The sequence below is a fragment of the Hypomesus transpacificus genome, chromosome 3, assembly GCF_021917145.1.
Source record: "Hypomesus transpacificus isolate Combined female chromosome 3, fHypTra1, whole genome shotgun sequence".
In the NCBI taxonomy this organism is placed as follows: domain Eukaryota; kingdom Metazoa; phylum Chordata; class Actinopteri; order Osmeriformes; family Osmeridae; genus Hypomesus; species Hypomesus transpacificus.
The window spans coordinates 11932653-11954278 of NC_061062.1; the positions used below are offsets into that span (position 1 = coordinate 11932653).

At 49.7% G+C, this 21626-nt stretch overlaps 1 protein-coding gene across 5 annotated transcripts in view; it reads left to right on the top strand.

Moving 5' to 3' along the window:
* Window positions 1-21626, top strand: part of ralgapa2 (Ral GTPase activating protein catalytic subunit alpha 2) — an 88470-nt gene that overhangs the window by 13946 nt on the left and 52898 nt on the right. For 3 of the 5 annotated variants that reach the window (XM_047013818.1, XM_047013801.1, XM_047013826.1), the window contains exons 2-16: window positions 1038-1148; window positions 2500-2549; window positions 12560-12617; window positions 14132-14175; window positions 14299-14479; window positions 14641-14756; window positions 15214-15352; window positions 16157-16359; window positions 16974-17240; window positions 17583-17765; window positions 17999-18139; window positions 18342-18490; window positions 18677-18788; window positions 19166-19403; window positions 19630-19815. In XM_047013818.1, coding sequence (XP_046869774.1) covers window positions 1038-1148; window positions 2500-2549; window positions 12560-12617; window positions 14132-14175; window positions 14299-14479; window positions 14641-14756; window positions 15214-15352; window positions 16157-16359; window positions 16974-17240; window positions 17583-17765; window positions 17999-18139; window positions 18342-18490; window positions 18677-18788; window positions 19166-19403; window positions 19630-19815 — 2178 coding nt within the window. The remainder of the gene's footprint in view (window positions 1-1037; window positions 1149-2499; window positions 2550-12559; window positions 12618-14131; window positions 14176-14298; window positions 14480-14640; window positions 14757-15213; window positions 15353-16156; window positions 16360-16973; window positions 17241-17582; window positions 17766-17998; window positions 18140-18341; window positions 18491-18676; window positions 18789-19165; window positions 19404-19629; window positions 19816-21626) is intronic. The other 2 variants (XM_047013834.1, XM_047013809.1) reach the window with 1 other exon arrangement.

Sequence of the window (21626 nt, forward strand, 5' to 3'; positions counted from 1 at the left end):
CACTGTAGGTGTGTGTGCGGATGGATGTGTATGTAAAAGTGTCTGACCGACAGTAAAGCAAGAAAGGGTTTCCCACTGGTATGCCCTGAGATAAACCACCCTTCACCTTGGCTGTGACCCCAACCAGGCCTAGCAGCAGATCTCCACCCGTCTCAGTAGAGAAGATAATCCCACCCACAGCATCAGCGTGCACCACCCTGGCTGAGTGCTTTGCTATGCACTCAGCAGTCAGCCCTCTTAGGCTAACAAGCTAACAGCTGCCTCTGAGTCTGAGAGGAGTGTGAACCAAGGTACTGTGCTGGAGATTAAAGAGAGGTAGGTTGTCGGAGGACGGCGGGATGTCCTAGATAATGAAAAACAGACACAGATGTGTGTGTGTGTGTGTCCGTGTCCGTGTGTGTTTGTGTGTCCCAAACTGGCAGATGTTGAATAGGATTCTGATTTCGTGCCGCACCATAATATGCACACGCATTTCAGACTCACGCATGCACAACGCCAACTTGCACCTATGCGCACACATTCACAAAGATGGAGGTATGCCCACCCCCCACACTCTAACACACACGTACACACACACTGTGTGCAGACTCCTTGGGGTTTGCAGTAGACAGCCACTGCATTAAAAGGCACGTATCTACCTTTCAGATGTGAAGGATTGAAAGTACGATCATCGTGTTTCATGCAGGCCCACTCCTCCTCCTCTGGTGTACTGGAACAACTCTTTTCAGGCATTAAAACATATCAGGTTATTTTTAAACGCCTCTCTCTCTCCTCAGCGCTTGATGTGCTGTTGGATTCTTATGGCAGGGCTGGCTGGAAAGCAGCCTAACGATTATGAGAACGTATGTTCAGCTGGAACATGGAGGCATTCATGCCTGGTCTAATTGGTTCACTTCTCAGATCCGTTTAATGGCCAATACATGTTTATGTAGCCTGTGTAATGTGACTGCTATGTCTAGTGGCATCTGTGGCATGAAATAATAAATCATTTGTTTACTGCTATATGGATCTGACTCTGTTTCTTGTTTGGTTTGCAGATATCATTGAAAGGAGTGAACTGAAGACGTTCTTTGAGAGCAACTGCTCCCAGATTTATTTTATCTTCTATGAAAATTTCATAACACTGGAAAGCAACTTAAAGCAAAAAGGTAAGATCCATACAGTAGGGTGAACTTGTTTTCCCATGACTTCTCTGGCAGCCAGCTAATTAGCTTACTAACGGCATTATTAACTTGAGAATAGCAGGGTTTCAAGTTCGACACAAGTTGTAAGCCTCTCCCTTCCCTTAGCTCCTCAAAGCCAATTACAGAAACATGAATTCAGAAAGCTGGTGCAGAGAAAATACGATTTGATCCTCCAACCAATGACTCGTCAGCGATTTGGGACCATTAGAGGCAGGAGGAAAAAGCGATTAGAAAAACCTTTTGCTCCCAGAGTTTACAGCACATCAGCAATTGACTTTGCCTCGACTGTCGGGAGTTGTAGGCTAATTTTCAGCATTGAATGTACAATAGTAAGTGTGACAACTTGGAGAGAAATACGTGTGGGGTGGTTACGGATGGACTACGATATGGTATTATGTGCTGTGATGTAAAGGGCCTCTAGTTCAATAGCTTTTAGCAGTGAGAGTTGCACTGGGGAAAGAGGTGCCGATGGAAGCTCCTGCATCCAGGCCTCTTCTCTCAGGTTTCCTGTTTCCCTCTCTCTGGGAGATCTACGTCCTGCACACCGGTCTGTCACCACATACCTGCTACCCCTCCTCTCCACCTCCTCCCCTCAGCGGCCTCCTTCCTCCACTCCTCTCCCCTGTCTGAGTGTGGAGATTGATTTAGAGCCTGTGGTACTCTCACTGTGAACTCCTTAGAATAGAATGTGGAGAGGAGAGCCGAGTGCTGCATGGATGTCTGGCTACTTGTGTCTCTGTCTGTCTCTCTCTCTCTCTCTCTCTCTCTCTCTCTCTCTCTCTCTCTCTCTCTCTCTCTCTCTCTCTCTCTCTCTGTCTCTCTATGTCTCTCTCTCTCTCTCTCTCTCTTCTCTTGGTTAATGCATAGTCCTTGTAATGCACACTCATCTGTTGGCCTTCCCCACCTCCCTGGAGAGCCAGCAAAGCAAGAGAGAACCACCTGCGTGTCGAATGCTATCGTCATTACTCGCTAACGCTAAAGCCTTCAGTAATGGAGGCCCTTCACTGCTCTCCACATGCACTCTGCACTCTCAATAAATGTCTCCAAATGTCCTAAATGTGGAAGCTCAGTTCGTTTCGATCCTCATCCTCATTTCCTAGGACTACGCCACTGCTTTTGCAGCTTGCGGAGAATGAGGTCAGAGTCCTCAGCCCCCACATCCTCGGCCCCTGCATCCGTCTGGCTCTGACGGGTGGCCTGAAGGCTCCTGCTCGACATGCTGTGTGTACTACAGTAACCACAGTGGAAACTGTAGTTTTAATAGAAATGTCTGAAACTGACCATAGCCCCCCCCCCCTCCCTTTGTCTCTTTCAGGGAACAAATCTCAGAGGGAGGAGCTGGACTCTATCCTCTTTATTTTTGAAGTAAGTGACTTTTCTACATTCTGGCTCCTTGTTTTCTTGCTGTGATGCCCTTGTCTATGATTCCTACTGACAGCCCCCCCTGCATCCATCCAGCCTGTTTACTGCAACACAGGGGAGGGACCAAAGTTTCCATGGTGACGCTCGGGCGTTCCAGCCACTTCCTGGATTTACTTAGAATTGGAAATGAATGGCAGAAAATAGACACCAGCCTCATTGTTTTTCGCCCCAGGAGTTGGCGGATACCTTGCTGGGTTTGTTTCTGTGTAGCCGTAGCTCAGCAGAGGGCGTGTGTTGTGTGTTTGTGTGTGTGTGTGGTTGACAGCAGAGCACCCTGCCCCTCCTCTCATCTTCTCCATCCATGCTCACGTGTTTCTCCTGGAGGTTATGTCTCCCACCTTGTTTTCCCACCTGACTGCAGGGCCAGGCTCCGGTTTCCAATACAAACAGGCTTGCTCTCGGGTTACATTTGCTCAGGGCAGGGCTGGCAGGCCGAGTATCAGAGAGAGAGAGAGGGATAAAGAGAGAGAGGGAGAGGGAATGACAGTCTGTTAGGGCCTTTCAGTGGCTTCTCTGTGGGAGGGGAGTGTTCTCACTGTGTCAACAGGTCATTGTGGCCCGGGAGGGACAGAGGGAGGGGATCCCAGGGCCGGGTTCCAATACTCTAGAGAAGTGTCTTTCCTCACTTCCTTCAGGTCGCTTAAAAAGGTACAGGTAGGGTTGCATTTTAGAAGTATTGGAACGCTACCCTGCGCCACCCTGGTCTGGCTCCAGGCCTATGGACACATCCGTCAGGGTAGACACCCGTGCATCCCTAATGTAGCCTCCCGGGGATTTACATATCATCATGTCACATCTCAGCCTGCTTATCAGTGTCTGTCCGGGCAATGTTGGTCCTGTTTGTGATTGGTGACGCAGTCTCACAGGTGCCACACACTGTAGGAACAAAGCATGCTGTGTTGTTTGTCATGTTTTTATTTGGATAAAGGTATATTAACGCCAGTAGGCTGTTGTGACTGCTTGGTTAGGATTCGTACTACAAACTGTTATCCTAAAGGGTAGGTTACGGAAAGTCTTTTAAGTGTTATCTAAGGAAAATGTTTAAAGAACTTTGATACCCCCCCCCCCCCCCCCCAATCAAACTGAGATGCATTTTTGACAGTTTGTGCTCTCTGCCTGGGGATGTAGAATCAAGCTACAAGTCAGGATCCTTCTCTACACACATACACACCAAATGCACACACACAGACACACACATACAGAAACACACCAGATACACACTACCATCTGACCTCTAAATATAGCCCTGGATTCCACACCGTGTTAAATATTTATGGGGGGGGGTATCCTTTCAAAAAAGAGAGCTAATATTCAAAGCAGCTTAACCTCTAGCATGATTGTTGATGGCTGGCATTCACACTGTGTCGAGCAGATAAGCTGACGTTGAGTGGCGTGTACAGGACAGATACGGAGGGCTTTGATCCTCCGCCCGGGCTACATTGTGTCGACTTCACTTTGAGCCGTAAGATTAGAGGCGGTGGATCCTACTTTTGTTTTTTTGTACAGGCCGAACAGTAAACGTCCACATCCACCTGCTGGCACACAGCAGTGCTGCTCGTTAGCCCATACTGACTCAGATGGGATTCATGTTGACATGTGAGGGAATTGGGGTGCTGGGGGGGAGGAACGAGCCGTGCTCAAAATGAGATGGAAGACAGGCCTGTGCACCTGCCAAGGGAGGGCATCTGTTTGATGCTGCTGTTGTTGTTGTTGTGACACAAACACCCAACAGCTCTCTCTCTCATCAGCTGTGTCTACTCTTGGTGGAATGTAGATTGAGTTCCAATAACGGGATGTGACCCACTGTGCTCCTGTTAGCGAGGGCATTAACGGTGAGCACATTTCATTAGTATTAGTTAATATAATCGTTCAACCAGAACGATTGTTCTCCCTACCTCTATTCCTCCATCCCTCTCTACCTCCATCCCTATCTCTTTCCATACCTCTATTCCACTATCTCTCTCTACTTCCAATCTCTCTCTCCCTTTTCCCTCCAGTGATATAAGATTTGTCAAAGCTACTGCCGTCTCCATTTCATTGGTCCTCCCCCAGGAAGGTATAAAAGAAGGTTTCCCCGCCATCAGACCCCCCCCCCATTTGTCATTTTGACACATTATTTTCTCCATCACTCTCTCTTTCTCTTATTTGTCTCTCGATCTTTCTCTCCCTCTCTCCCTCTTTCTCTCCCTTTGTCATTGACTTCTTCCCTCTCTCAGTCTTCCTCTTCTCAGATAGGTTATTTTGATGAGGCGACAGTAGGGATTACCTTACTGCCGTCGTGTGGTATGTGACCCCCTTTCTCTGGATGGCTGGAGTGTGAGGAGCAGCCCCCCCCCCCCCCCCCCCCCCCCCCCCCCCCCCCCCCCGAGCCTGCTGGAGGAACAAGCGTCTGTCTCTTTTGTTCTCTGTACCCCCCCTCCCCCCCCCCCTCCCAGCCAACACCACCACACACTGCCTACCACATCCCCACTCCTCTCTTTGTGTCTGCTTCCACCGAGATACACACACAAATGCTCACACACGCCAGTCAAACCAGCGTACGTGCTTTCAGGTGGTGACTGGTTATGTGTACACTATAGATATGTTGTGTGAGATGTAGTCGTGTGTGTTGCATCAGACCGCCAGATGCTGCTGTGCTGGGATGAATGTCTTTGTTCTTTCCCAGCACACACACACACACACGGACACACACACCATAGCGGTGCAACCACAACACACCTTTCTAGTCACTCATCTGTGTACCGTTTAAGCATTCACTGAGAAGCAGGTCAATGCCAGGGAAGGAAACCAACTGATATATGAGCCATTGAAGCCTTCACAGAAGCCATCGCATCCCTTTTGAAGCAAGCCTATCAGCGGCACAATCCATGTCTGCTTTCCTGCTAATCATGTCACTGGACTGATCTCACCGGCCCTTAAGATTCCTCCCATCCCTCCTCATCTCAATGAGGGACAGTGGCATCATTGAGAAGGGGGACTGTCACATGTCCACCACATGAAAGGGCCAGTGAATGGACGGTGTCGGCGAGGCGGCACGCCGCGTGTTTGCTAAGTCACGGCGTGAATGCCACCTCTGTTTGTCTTTGTTGTGGCCCGTCGTAAACACACTATAGCCTCTGTGCCCAGATGGGCACTGACTGGGCATAATGGCTGCTTTTTAGCTGGCACTGCCACCTGGCTGTCACCTCTATGCTTCACCTCCTGTCCTCACTGCCAAACAGGAGCAGGCCAAAGTGCAGTGAGGTGAGACATGAATACACACAGACACAGTGTCCTTGTTGCTCAGGGAAGCGGGGAGGGGCAGCGAGGCTGGATGGGGAGACAGGGAGATGGATTTGCATGCCACCTGAGTGAGCTTGTCGCTGCTGTTTAAACTGTCGTTTCATTCCCGGAGGACGCCGTAGCAAGGCACTGTTTCCGATGCAGCTTTCTGACCATGGCATTTTGTGCTCAAGTTGGCTAATCAGTAACAAAGAGCATTGTAAATGTGCAGCAGCATAAAGACCCGGGGATCAGTCCCACTGCTTGTTATTTTCAGTGTACCTGTGTTAGCTGCTGTGTTTGTATTCAAGCCGTCCTCGTGACTGATAGACATCTGCTGGGCTCACACAGAGCTGTTTTACTCTCCCTGTAAAAAGACCATGTAGCCCACAAGTTATATTTGAACTGGCAATGAGCTAAATGCTTTTCAATCGGTTGCTGATTAGGTCTTTTTTGCCGGCGAGTTGCTAAATTGGAGAGAATGCGAGTGGGTGGATGAGAAGTTCTATGAAGCTGTCGAGGAGTGACACTAATTATAGCGAGAAAGCCTTGGTGGAAATCACTCTACAGCAGCCTCTCACTGTCGGCTTGTGGACCGCCGCTGGATTTGACATGAAGCCTGTGAAATTTGACTATACTCAGGACCTCTAGTTTGTTTATCAACCATTACAATGACCTTTAACCTCTGTTGTGGTTACATAGGCTATGGGACAGGTTGCCATGGTAGTGTGTTTGGACAGAGAGGGAAGTGTGTGTCGTGCACTTCCCCAGGACTTATGACCTCTCTGTGACCCCCAGCTCTCTGTCATCCAGAACTGGATCAGCTCTGACTGCCACTGAAACTGGGAAACCCCCAGTTTAGACCTAGAATGATGTGGTCATTTATCTGGTGTTGGTACATCCATGCCTTATATGGATAAAATATCTTCCCGCGCTGTGTAATCAAGCTAAACGAGTCAGATGGCTGAGCGGTTAGGGAATCAGGCTATTAATCAGAAGGTTGCCAGTTTGATTCCTGGCCGCACCAAAATAAGTTGTGTCCTTGGGCAAGGCACTTCACCCTACTTGCCTCGGGGGGAATGTCCGTGTACTTACTGTAAGTCGCTCTGGATAAGAGTGTCTGCTGAATGACTAAATGTAAACATCCATTTTGGTGAGAATGAAAGACATAGAGAGGAGGGGGGAGAGAGAAAGAGAGATGGGGATAAAGAAAGCGAAGGGGGGAAGAGAGGGAGAGAAAGAAAAAGAGAAAAGGAAAGAAAGAGAGAGAGTGAAGGATGAACTGTTCAAAGGCCTCAGTTGGCTCATGGCAGTCTGACAATGGGCACTACGTCACTACATCCTGTATGTTCCTGTTCCACCTCCCCACTGGTGGAGATGAGATACTGCAGTGTGCCAGGTGCACAGACCGTTCCTTCAGTCTGACCACCGAAACACTGTTGCACATTTGATCCTTGATTTTCTACTGTATACTATATCCAGGGTTTCCCGCACCCGGTTTGCCCGGTCTGACAGCAAACCCCACCCTCCACCTTAACTAACACATTTTCTGCGGGGAAACCCTGAAATCACAAATAAAAGCGCTGGTTATATGACACATTTCATGCTAAATGTGTAATTTGTAGTCCGGTTTGACACCAACTTAGCTTTTCTGCCGACTGTTTGATTACAGCTTTGTTACCGTCCGGGAAGGCTTAACCCTACAGCCAGGTATTTCACAATACCCCTGAATGGGCAACATCTGACTGGACCTGGAATCAGTAAAGTAACAAGTTGTTTAAGGCAGTTTTTAAACATTAACAACACCGTACTCAAAGTGATCACAGCTCACATGGGTAGGAGCATATTTCCAGCCAGATACAATATGGTGCTAGAGGGACTGCATTGTTTAAAAAGATCAAGACTGAAGCATGATTGGATAGCTTCCACAGCTCTCATTATTTACAGTGTTCCAGTCCCTGCTATCACTCACTGGGGGGTGGGGTAGTGGGGGAGTGGGGGAGTGGGGGGGCAGACGATTGGCTGTGATTGATGTCCGTTTACACGTCAGGGGGCAGAGACGGGCCATTAGAGCGCTGGCTATGTAAATGCTCCAAGTAGGTCATGAATAATAGAATGTCAACCTGGACCCTGGCTAGCCATCAGTAGGGTAGGATTCCTCTCCTCCATAGCTATCGGACTGTCGGTCTGTCTTCTACCTCGGTCTTGCTCTCACGCTTGCTCTCTCTCTCTTGCTCTCTCTTTCTCTTTCTCTCTAACTCTCTCTCTAATGGCCTCAAATTCCCCTCAGTGCATATCCTTGGTACCGGAGCTGAATATCTAGGTTGTTCATCAGAAAGCCTCCATGCTGAGCAGTGTTTCCCACAGATTAGAAATCTAATTGTGGCGGGGAGTGGTGGGGGTTGTCAGACGGGGGGGGGGGGGGTCGTAATTATTCCTTCGTTAATAATTCGTTACACAGTTAATTTGTTAATAATTTTTACATTAAATATTAATCCAAAATGATTCACACCTTCACAAATGAACAACAACTAACATATAATTTCTGCATTATGCATGTAGCAACGCTAGTGCTAAACAACTATTTAACTGGTCGGCTCCATGACGCCGAGTAAGTAGCTAGCTCTTGAGACTTCTCACCAAAAGAACGAAGGGGAAACTTCGAGTACTAAATGTAAATGTGAGTAAGGTACCTAGCGAAAAGTAGCCGCAACTTTCCTCGACTTTTAGCCACGGCACTAATGCTGAAGGCTCGCTGATATAGCTGTCGGTCTTACTAGAACGGCATATGTACTGTATGCATTGTTGCTAACGTGTGCTGATGTTGTGACTGTGTGCATATGTGGGAAAGACGCATCAGTAACAGAGAGACGGAGGGAGAGCAGGGGAAAGGAAATGCAGCTGAACGAATACGCTGCATGTTTTAACCTAAATAGAAAGTAAAAAAAAAAAAAAACGAAACGCAATGTGTGGCGGCCGGTGTTGATTCTGTGGCGCACCGCCACAAATTAGTCTATGTGTGGGAAACACTGCTGAGGGAATGTCTCTGATTCCCCATGTAGTTTAGGAAGGCAAACTGGTCATCAAGATATGATCGAGCCATGTCTGTGGACTGTCTTGGTAAAACTGGTCGTCCCCTTTGTTATAAACGGTGACATTTGCGATGGGACTTTGTTTAAATTCCCTCGCTGTACCCTGGCCTCCATGTAGCTGATCATATCATTAGATCAACCAGACCGCAAAGGAATGCAGCACACTGAAGTGAGATCAGGCACTGGTGATTAAGGCTCACTGGAAGCTACTGTACTGTACATTTTGCAGATGCAGGCTATTCTGGTCAGGATTTATGGGCATTCATGGCAAACTGTCTCTGGCTGTCCTCATATAGGGATGCATGGCTGCAGTAACGGCAAGATGAACATGCCCCGTGAAACCTAAATCATGAGTCATAAAACATGGTCATTATTAGACTCATAGAGTTGCAGACTCAGCGAAACTAGATGATGTGCTGTTATAGGACCCGTGTGTTATCCCGGTCCACCACCACGTCAGTGATCGCCCAGGACGAGTTGTGTGTTGTGTTGCTGCCCCCTAATGGTGAGACAGCAGGAAGGCTCGTCTTGTGAATTCAAAACCTGACATGAGTGTTGCCTGTCTGCACTTAATAATAGTTAACAGTACAGTAAATTAGCCTGTGGTGTCTTCATTTAGCCTACTTTTACTAACCAAACTATAATATATCACTGCTATCCTATTGTAGAATCAGGCCCTAGTGCTAAGACTACTTGTACAAATAGGCCAGAGTAGGTAATTAGGTTTGCATTGTAAATAAGTTATCCAGTTTTAGAATAGAACCAGGCTCCTACCAAGCTGCTAGGGCCTGTGCTGTGAGCCGGTGTGTCTAACCGAGGTTGGACGACACATTCCAGTTTGTCAACAGTGAACTTTGAGCTGGTCTCTGGTTGTGCAGCATGCTGTCACACTCGTACCTCTGGCTTTCACATGCCTGTCACGCGGTTCAATGATAAACCTGGTAGGAAATGTCAAAAGAGTCTGTCTGTCTGCCCGCATGTCTTTGTCTGCCTCTCTCTCTGCCTGCCTGTCTGTCTCTCTCTCTCTATATATCTTTATTTATTGATCTCTCTGTATAGCTGTCAGTTTTTTCTCATACAGACCCATACTTGCATACACACATTATGTCCGTACAATATCCACTACCGACAATTTCCCAAACCCTGTCAAGAGTCTATGGGGGCGGCACAGTGACGTCACACCCAACCGAACCAGTCAGGAAAGTCTGTAAAGTTTGTCTCAAGTGATGCGGAGTAGCAGGCTTCAGTATGCACCCCGCGTGGTGAAAAGCCCTAGTGGGCCCGCCTCAGGGGGGAAGCGTATTCTCAGTCATGTCCGCCCTGCGACTGGAAACCTAAGTGTGGATCAGGGAAATGCAGTCGTGTTCAGAGGCGCACGGCGGTAATGCCCCCATCTCTATGCCTGGAGTAGGGCGCCAGATTAGAGGAACGCCAGCGGCGGGCGCTCCGCTCAGCCGCCTCGCCGGATGGCAAAGTCCCCGTTGCTGCCGAGGCCATCTCAGCTCCACAGGGAGCCTCCTTGCTTCTTCCACTCTGCTCGTTCTCTGTTCACTCCCTGGAGCTGGAAGGGGAGAGAAAAACAGGGAGGGAGGGGTGTTATCTAACTCCCACACGCAAACACGCACATACTGACACACACACACACATATAAACCTTCTTTCCTTGTTCCTCTGGAAGACTCCCACAGGCTTAGTCCCGCCCCCTGCTGTGTTCCCACCCAGTATAATGTGTCTGCCGCTCCAAGGAGAGAGCCGAGCAGGGGACGTGATGGAGACTCTAAGCCCAGACAGGGATCAATAGCTCCAGTAGCAATGGGACACACATGTGTCATCACGCTCCGGATCAGTCAGAAGTCAACCAGAGGGAAGGAAAGAGGAGGACAGGAGAAGGGAGGAAACAGGATGGGAGGAGTGAGGAGGAGAGGGGAGAGGGAGGAGAGGAGAGGGGAGAGGGAGGAGAAGAGAGGAGAGGGGAGAGGGAGGAGAAGAGAGGAGAGAGGGAGGAGAAGAGAGGAGGGGGGAGAGGGAGGAGAAGAGAGGAGAGGGGAGAGGGAGGAGAAGAGAGGAGAGGGGAGAGGGAGGAGAAGAGAGGAGAGAGGGAGAGGGAGGAGAAGAGAGGAGAGAGGGAGGAGAAGAGAGGAGGGGGGAGAGGGAGGAGAAGAGAGGAGAGGGGAGAGGGAGGAGAGGAGAGGGGAGAGGGAGGAGAAGAGAGGAGAGGGGAGAGGGAGGAGAAGAGAGGAGAGAGGGAGGAGAAGAGAGGAGGGGGGAGAGGGAGGAGAAGAGAGGAGAGAGGGAGGAGAAGAGAGGAGGGGGGAGAGGGAGGAGAAGAGAGGAGGGAGGGAGGGAGGAGAAGAGAGGAGAGAGGAGGTCCAAGTTGTCCAGGTGGCTTGACAGTCTGTCTGCATGTCTTGTCTGTCTGTCCAACATACTTTCACTGACATGGAGAGGGACTTCGACAGGCAGTGAGTGAGTGAGTGAGGGAGGGAGGGAGGGAGGGAGGGAGGATAAGGGGACCTGATGGAGATGGGAAACGTTGATGACGAGGAGGGGCAGTTGTTGACAAACCGAGGCGAGTTGTACTCCAGACATGAGTTTGGAACACAAACGTGGGCAGGCTGTCTGCATAATGTGTCATCATGGCCCATCCTCTCTGGAGGCCGCTAAGCCTGGCTCTCTGGTCTCTCTGGGCTTTGAAGACGTGCCCTGCATGTGTGAAGCTTTCTCAGAGTCGCTCACTCTTATTCTCTCGAAAACGGTCTCTCTCTTTCTCGACCTCTCCCTTTCTTCTTCACTCTCTGTTTTTCTCCCTACTCTGTGGAGACAGAGCTATTTGTCATGCAGGCTAGGGACAGTTGGAGAGGTCACAAGCGTGTGTTCAACAGAAAGAAACAGGCTTGACCTCTAAATTGCAATCACGGAGTCTCATCGGGTCCATGATGCCCAACAAGTGGAGAAACAAGTGCGGCATCAATTACCCAGTGGCAGTTAACGGTCTGATGCCACACACACACACACACACACACTCAAACACATTTATAGAGTCATTCCAGAGTGGTGCCCCCCCCCCCCCCCCCCCCCCCCCCCCCCCCCCCCCACCCACAGCGCTCTCATTCCCCCAGAGAGACCCAGTTAACGGAGACCTTCCACACAGGAACGATAAGCTGCTGAAAGGTCAGGCCTCTCTAATTGAGTTGTAACATTGTGGTTGGGGATGTGATTACATTTTTCTGCACAGTGCCGTGTCACGGGGCCAGTGATCAAGTAAGATAAGATAGACTTTATTGTCCCGAAGGATATTTGTCTGAGACAGGAGCAGTGAAGGAGGACGCTACGTTTCTGGGGTAACACTTGTGTTTAGGGCTCTCACTAAGAGGCACGCCAACACACAAGGTTGGACAGTAGTTGCCGTGGAGACATTGGGGGCTGACTGGAGTTTTTTTTCCAGCTGCTTGTCGTATAGCCTTTTTCATTGAGTTGTTAAGTCTATTGATCGAGCATTCTTTTGTCCTTCAAACTGTCCTACCCCATCTCTCCTATCCTCTGGTTGTGGAGTGTATCTCTTACTGAAGTGACACGTTTTGTCTATTATTGTCTTTTCTAGAAAATTCTACAACTACTTCCGGAAAAAATCTACAGCCGATGGCAGTTCCACAGTATAGGTATGTATTCCAGAAGCAGCTATCTCTTCCATACTCCACACTCCTACAGTAGTTTCAATCCCCCATCTGTGTAAACATCCAAATACCAAAATAAACCTCTGAAAGCACAGATAATCTCCACGGCCATGCCTAAACTGCTTGTGTGAGGTAAATGAAAAATGCAAATGAGCGCCTCATTTGAAATGCAAATAGGTAATTGAATTATGCCTGGAGCGGTTTAAGCTCTAGCTAGCAGGAGGACCCTGGCACCAAGCACCTCAATTAGAATCTGCCAGTATGTCAGCTGTTTTTCGGCAGTAAAGTGACTACGAAGATGCTGAAGTACATGTTCCAACATGCCCACCATACTCCCGAGGTTTATTCCTCCACACACACCCTCTAACATGCCAGGCCGTCCCCTGGTCCTTCCAAACACACACACACACACACACACATACATACATACAGAGACACACACACACACACGCACACATACAGAGACACACACATACACACACACACACATATACTGAGACACACACACATACACACACACACATACAGACACTTCTTACTGAGAGCAGATTCATGGGAGTCTCCAACAGAGGAGGCTCTCCAGGTTGTATGCAGTACTAGTTGTATTCCTAGAATCCCCTCTCTCACCATAACAGCTGTGCAACTGTGACAGAAAAAGCTTTTTTTGTTGCATTGAGCTAGAGAATTGAAGGTTTGGAAAAGACTCATGGTCAGAACTGATAAGAAGAAACCGAAATGTGTGCCACTGTACTCTTGCCTTTCATGCTGTTGTAAAGTGTAGGCTAGGTTGCAGATCCACAAGGACATTTCGCAAGACCATTTCTAAGCTAAGAAATCAATAAATATCTTTCTTTCATCTCTTTCTATGTTCTGTCTGTCCTTCTCCCGGTATCTTTCTTTCTCTCTCTCTCTTTCTCTTTCTCTCTCACTCACTCTCTCTTTCCCATCCATCTCCACATTTCCAATCTTTTGAAATGTAAGACTTGGAAGCAATCAATTTTTTCTTTTATTTTGCCAACACACGGAATGTAATTGATTTAACCTGATAAGTGGAGAATCCCCTCCCTTTCTCTCTCACACACACACACACACACACACACACACACACACACACACACACACACACACACACACACACATACACACACACACACACACACACACTTCTCCTCTTGTTCCTTGTTCTTTTTCCTCTGACGGCGTTTAGCAATCAGAGCAATGTCTCATTTGATTACAGCCAACCTGATTGGCTCCAGAAATGCACATCCCCGCCAATTGATTTTTATTTTCATCAGGCAAACAAGCATCCATCCTCTTAATTCCAGCTGATTTATCAGCCTGCCAAGGTCAATACGTATTGATGAAGATGACATGCTTGTCTTCTACAATTTTGTGTGTGTGTTCCCGTCTCTTAAATCACCAGGTGCAGGACACTTTTGTTAGCTCCAGGGTTGTTAAATGTATTTGGTAATTGATGTATTCTCCTGTCATTGTTCCAGGTTCTATTCTGAAAAAGCTTTTGCACACTGGAAACTCGTTCAAGGTAAGGGTGAGAGTAGTAGACACACTCATTCCCCCCTACTGATACACACACACACACACGGCCGCCATTTCTTAGTTCCAAGTGACGCGGGCGTTGCGGTGACGTGGTCCCCTGTGTGTGCAGATCCGCTGTGAGGGGATCCGTCTGTTCCTGCTGTGGCTGCAGGCCTTGAGGGACAGCTGTGCCGAGGAGCAGTTCCTCATCTTCGCCTGCCTGGTGCCGGGCTTCCCGGCTGTGCCCTCCACCAGGGGGCCCTGCACCCTGGACACCATCATCTATAACCCCTTCTCCAACCCACCAGATGGTGAGGGCCTCGCTTTCAGACACAGACACACACACATACGCCGTCACACACACATGCAGTCACACAAGCCTTGTCATTTGTGTCAGATATCTGATCACACTATAAGACACTCTTTCTACTCTCTCGTGTGTGTGTGTGTGTGTGTGTGTGTGTATGAGCAGCCAAGGTGGTGCCTGAGGAGATCACACCGCTGGTGCCTGCTGTGCCAGGGGAGAAGGTGGCAGACGACCAGACCTGCTACATACTGCAAACCCTGCTCAAGTTCATGGTTGTCCAGGTGTGACGTCACATGCATGCTTATCTGAGCTCTTACTTTGACATCTACCTGTATCTCTTTCGAGTCTACCTGTGTCCAGTCTGCCTGTGTCTCGATCCAGTCTACCTGTGTCCAGTCTGCCTGTGTCTTGATCCAGTCTACCTGTGTCCAGTCTGCCTGTGTCTTGATCCAGTCTACCTGTGTCCAGTCTGCCTGTGTCTTGATCCAGTCTACCTGTGTCCAGTCTGCCTGTGTCTCGATCCAGTCTACCTGTGTCCAGTCTGCCTGTGTCTCGATCCAGTCTACCTGTGTCCAGTCTGCCTGTGTCTCGATCCAGTCTACCTGTGTCCAGTCTGCCTGTGTCTCGATCCAGTCTACCTGTGTCCAGTCTGCCTGTGTCTTGATCCAGTCTACCTGTGTCCAGTCTGCCTGTGTCTTGATCCAGTCTCTGTACTCTGTTGGGGTTTTGTCTGATTAGGCGTCCAGCTTGGAGTGGAAGAACCGAGACAACCAGGACTCTGGCTTCAGGTTCCTCTTCAGCCTCTTCAAGAAGTACTACCTTCCCCATCTCTTCCCCTCCTTCACTAAGCTCACCAACCTCTACAAGCCCTTATTAGGTAAGGGACGGTGTGACAGTGTCTATTTGACAAACATCCCACTGTTGTGTATTTACCTAACTCAAAAACCGCCAATTGAGATGAGTAATTTTAGAGATCTTGTTTAATTTTGACAGCAGGCAATTGGTACACCTTATTTTTCTAAGATGGAGTGCCCTTTATATAAAAGCTTCTAAAATGTTTAACTGAGGTGAAAAATAGTCTTGATGTTTTGAGCCAAGCCTGGCCAGAAGGGCTTCTTTCTGATAACTAGAAAAGTACAAATGCAGCTTGACCCGCAAATGAACTACTGCCAAGACTCGCATGCCTTAAACCAGACCATTTTCAATTTCATGTCATGATCCTGACTTTTCTTTGTCCTCTTTTGGCTTATCTGCTGAACTCATTCACAGAACCGCTATTTGAATTTAATTGGCAATTAGCTAAGAAACTCGCAGTTAGAAATGTGCCTAGTGAATCTCAGATAATGAAAAATCCATTAGATAATTGGCAGGCCTATGGGACTGTAGAGCTGGGAAATGGTGTGGGCCAGACAGGTCAATGCCTTTTATAGGCTCAGTGAAATGACCAATTTCAGCTGAAGAATTGACATTGAGACCATGAAGAGCAGCACATTGAAATCTCTCCTATTTCTGCGCTTCCACACTCTCTCTCTCGCTCTCTCCTCTCTCGCTCTCTCTCCTCTCTCCATTCTGTTTTTTATCTCCCCCTTCCCTGCCCGCCCTTCCCCACCACCCCCACACACTTGCACATTCCTCTCTCTGTCTCTCTCCCTGCTCCGTTCTCTCTCCTCCTCCCCCCCAGACCTCCCCCACCACCGGCCCAAGCCGCTGTACGTCCCGGTGACGAGGAACAATGAGAGCACCTTCTGCACCAGGGACCAGTACCTGGCCCCGCGCGTGGCCTTCATCACCTGGCTGGTCACCTTCTTCCTGGAGAAGAAGTACGTCAGCACGGCCCCTCCCAGCGCCAAGAACGGCACCGAGGTCATCCCCAAACTCATCCAGGTGAGAGTCATCCCCAAACTCATCCAGGTGAGAGTCATCCCCAAACTCATCCAGGTAAGAGAGTCATCCCCAAACTCATCCAGGTGAGAGAGTCATCCCCAAACTCATCCAGGTGAGAGTCATCCCCAAACTCATCCAGGTGAGAGAGTCATCCCCAAACTCATCCAGGTGAGAGTCATCCCCAAACTCATCCAGGTGAGAGAGTCATCCCCAAACTCATTCAGGTGAGAGTCATCCTCAAACTCATCCAAGTGAGAAGGTCATCCCCATGTAAAGGTCTTTGTACACCGAGTCTGAAATTTGTGTCTGAAATGTTCGCACGTTAAAAAAGAAATACGACCTCACGTCATGCATCCATAGCCAGCATTTTGAGAGTTTTTTTGACAATCCAGAGCAAACCAAATATTTTAGCTGACGATTAAGAAAAGACGCGAAATTAACCGTGTACTGTATGTTCATCTCCTAGTAACTAACTTGAGTAGCTCTTATCCCCTATCCGTTTGGTTCTGCGGTGGTCTGTGGACTAAAGCCCTCACTCACAGTTTCACATCTCTTTTCTACCTCTCACCACTCCGACAACGTGTGTGTGTGTCTGTGCCTCTGTGTGGTTCCAGACTGTCACTGCGGGCAGCAGCAGTCAGGAGAAGGACAAGGAGAAGGACAGAGAGAAGGAGAAGGAGAGGGGGTCGGAGGGGGAGCCCAGCGGCCCTGCCGAGCCAGAGAAGAGCCATTCCAACAGCAGCACGCTGTCGGACCGGCGCCCCAGCGACTCCAGCCTGTGCAGCATCGACGAGGAGCACCGCAGCGTCTACGACATGGTGCACACCATCCTGCTGTCCACGCGGGACAACGTCAACTTTGTCAACGAGGTCTTCCACCAGGTAGCTTGATGTCCCCCCTCCTCCTGCCTCACTAGTCGTCAGAAAACCGTCGGAGAAAATCAGAGGATCGACTTGTGTCGTCCCTGCAGGTTTAACAAAATACATTCGATAGTGACCGATTATATCGGCAGTGTTCTTGCCACAATGTCATTCACGGACTGTGTTGTGTTGCTCTGCCTTCTAGTGGCAGCCGATGGTACTCCATTAAAACAAACTAACATTCTATATTCCAAAAGATATCGATCCTTGCACATACCGCGTCAGCAAGCACGTGTTGAGACGTCATGACCACACCGTGTGAAATCCCGCCCCAAAAGTAAACGTGCCCTTGCGCTCCTCAAGGCCTTCCTGTTGCCCTCCTGCGAGGCGTCGGCGACCCGGAAGGTGATCAAGGTGTACAGGAAGTGGATCCTGCAGGACAAGCCCACCTTCATGAGGGAGCCGGAGAAGAGCAGCCAGGAGGAGGAGGTGGAGGAGAGCCCCGAGGAGCTGCTGAAGACGGAGACCGACAGCGCTCTCGCACAGGTGACACACACACACATGCACACTCAATACAGAATACACACACATGAACAATGTACTATATACATGCACACACACACACACACAACATACTGTAAACACAAACACACACACACACAGAGATGATGACTGGATATCCAGGGTCCGTATAAGCCTATAAAAAAGATGTCGAATGAACGGTAGGCTAGGTGACATCATGACCCCACACACATGCTGAGCATGCTGGTGTACCGTAGCAGGTGCTGGAGAGTCACCCAGGCCACAGGCGCTCGTCCAGCTGGGGAAGGACCTACTCCTTCAGCAGTGCCATCAGCCGGGGCTGTCTCACTGAGGACCACAACAGGGACATCAAGGCTGGCATCCAGCCCACACTGCAGGTATCTGTGTGTGTGTGTGTGGTGTGGGTAAGTGCATGTACATGCACGGCTCCCCTAACCATGGTGAATGTGGTATGTACACTTCCGGCCATGGTTAATGTGTGTGTGTAAATCCCGCCAGTCCCTCACCACACCACAGTGAATGTGTGTGCGTTTGCACTCCCCGTCCCTCACCACAGTGTGTGTGTGTGTGTGTGCCCAGGTGTTCCTGACCAACTCGGCCAACGTGTTCCTGCTGGAGCCGTGCCAGGACGTGCCCAAGCTGCTGGACAACCAGGTGGAGGTGTGCAAGGGGGTGCTGAGCATCTACCGTCACATGATCATGGAGCACCCCATGAACACACAGACCTGGTCAGTCTGCCCCTTGGACCCCCCCAGCCCACCCCACCCCACCCCCGCCAGTCACTGTGGAGCACACGTTATGCATGTCTCAACCGTCTATGCCGCTGTTAAAACGGCTCGACAGGCAGCCGTAGCATGAAGGAAAGTGTCGATGGTGCTCACGTGCGCGGTGTGTTGTCTGCGTGTGTCCCACAGGGAGCAGATGCTGCAGGTGCTGTTGAGGATCACGGAGGCGGTGATGAAGAGGCCTCAGGAGAACCAGAAAAAAGATCCCTTCGCTGAGAGCCTGGCAGCCATCCTCTTCAGGGTCAGTCTGGGCCTGTTCCTCACAGCCTTCCTCACTCACTCACTCACTCAGCAGCAGCAAGGCTATAGGGCTCAACCAGAGAGTCAGGAGACGTCAGAGATGTCATTAGAAGGTTTACTCACAGTGGTTCATCCCGATTGGTACTCTTTATGAGCCAATAATAGGGTGTATCGAAAGACAATTCGGGTATTCACCCGGATTGAAAAATGCAGTGTGTAACTGTTATTATTGAAACCCCATATCAGTCAATTCTGTTTCCTTCTGGCTTTCTATCTTTGTCTCTCCATGTGTTTGACCTGTGCTTATATCTCTCTCTCTCTGTACCCATTTCTTTATGTCTGTCTCTCTCTCTCCCTTCCCCCCCCCACGGACCCCAGACCATCATCGTGGCGTGGGTGCGAGCCAACCTGTGCGTGTTGATCTCGCGCGAGCTGTGGGACGAGCTTCTGAGCGTGCTGTCGTCCCTGACGGGCTGGGAGGAGCTGGTGACCGAGTGGGCCAGCATCATGGACTCCCTGACGGCCGTGCTGGCACGCTCCGTCTACGGCCTGGACATGACCAACCTGCCGCTGGACAAGCTGAGCGAGCAGAAGGAGAAGAAGCAGAGAGGCCGGGGTGAGGGGAGGGAGGGAGGGGGGGGAAACCTCTCAGATCACAGATGGAGGACGAGATTGTGACAGCGCGCCATTTCGATATTTTCTGATTCGCGTTTGTGCGCGTGTTCTTACAGTGTCTCTTTCTGCTCCCCATCCACCTCCTGCTCCTCATCTTCTTCCAACTCCTCCTTCTCTTCCTTCTCCTGTCCATCCTCCTGTCCCTCCTCCCCTCCCGCCCCGCCCAGGAGTGCTCCAGGACTCCCAGAAGGCGGCGGCGGCGGCGGTGGCGCGCTCCTTCTCCCTGAGCTGGAGGAACCAGGGGGAGCAGGGTGGCCAGGGCGTCCAGGAGCCCATGAGGTTCCGCAGTGCGACCACCTCTGGGGCCCCCGGTGTGGAGAAGGCCCGCAACAACGTCCGGCAGAAAGCCACCGGTGAGACACACACACATACACGTGTTTATATTCTTAAGACGCTTGTTTTTATTTTATTACAAAGGTGCACATTTCGTCAGGTTTTTGTTATTCAATTAAATGTTATATCATGTGGGGTATACAGACACACCTACCCTGGGATCATCTCAGTGCAGTTTTGAGAAGCTCTTAATGCATGATATGAGGGTAACAAGTTAATTTAATGATAACTTTGCATACAAATCTTTTTCTTTGCAGAACTGAACTGTAAATTCAAGAATATTCTCATTGTCCGGTTAACGCTGGTCCAAATACATCTTCCTTTACTGCCGAGTAATGTTTGCGTCCGTCTGAATACAGTATGGCCCATCCCTGATAGAGTACACATGGTCTTACATTGTGTGCTATGCCAGGTGTTGGGGAAAGGCCTAACACCGGACACAAAGAGGCCGGCAGATGGCCGCCATTGTCCCCCCCCCCCCCCCCAGCCATGTCACGGGCCAGTGTCAACATGTTTCCCTGTCAGTTCCATGGCACACACAGGCCCTCGGTGACACGTCAAAGACCAGCCATTGTCAGCGGTTCAATGCATGCACAGTGCACAGCCACTTATCGGAGCGGGATCTGTCACTCAGGGGAGCGATGGCTTTGGTGCTGACGTGTTCAGGACAAGGTTATCTGGGGCCGAGGACACGGGGAAGACGGACCGGTCTGTTTGAAACGACGGCAGCCTTGAAGAGAGAGACGTTCCTCGCCGGCTCTGTCTCTCTCGCCGGCTCTGTCTTCCTCCGTCCACCGCCCCCTCTGTTCACTCTGATTCGATCTCGGCGCTCTGAAGAGCTTGTTGAGCTCCAAGCAGATGCAGTTGAAGCTGAAGGAGGGACTCTCAAAGGCTGCATGCGCATTTCTGTGTGTGTGTGAGGGAGAGAGAGAAAGTGTGTGTGTGTGCGTGAGATAGACAGTGTGTGCGCGTGGGTGTGTACATTTGTTTGTTTGTCTATCTGCGTGCAGCCAGAGAGGAACATGAAACACCACCGCCTCAAATTCTTCTCTTTCTCTTGCCTAATTGGATTTCTCACACATTGATCTTCAAACGTCCCGATTCCTCCCTTCCTCCCTCCTTCAGAGACAGAGAGAGTACCCACACATCAATTGGCGAGCCGTTTTTGATAGTTTCATTAAGAGTGTAATTAATGCTCATGAATATACATAAAGGGCTAACAGTTAGCGGTCTGTAGCAGAGACGATGTTATCGCCTTATGAAAGGCTCTAATTAAAGTGCGCCGTGGGCCGAGAACAGAAAGCCTTCCTCTCCGCTCGTTCACTTTCAGATCAGACCTGAAGAGCCGTCCAGACACAATCCCCAGGCCTTATCTGGAGGAACTGGCCAAACTTTGGATGCTCTTGTCTATGCAAATACCTCCTTATTATCCTGGAGGGGGTGTTGTTTCTGATGGGTTTGTTGTTCAGAGGGAGGTCTAAAAATACATCCGGATCTGTGAGGAGGACATACATAGACATGAGGTGGACTAATATGGTAGGTTTATTAGTGGGGAGGGGGAAGAGTTTGAATGGCTTTTCTGGTGCGATGCTCCATTTGTAGACTAGAATATGAGCTTAAATAAGCTTGTATAATGTCAATGTACAGTTGTGTTAAAACCCAACTTCAGACGACCCTGCGCAGGTTCTTGGCACCTTTGCGTTTCAAGATTACTCTGGAGAATGATATCAGAAGTTGAATTAAAGTTTTTGATACATTTGTCTGCTTCCTATCTGCACTACACAGTCCACGCTCCTGTTCTGTATTCCTACTGAGAAACGTTCTCTAAAGC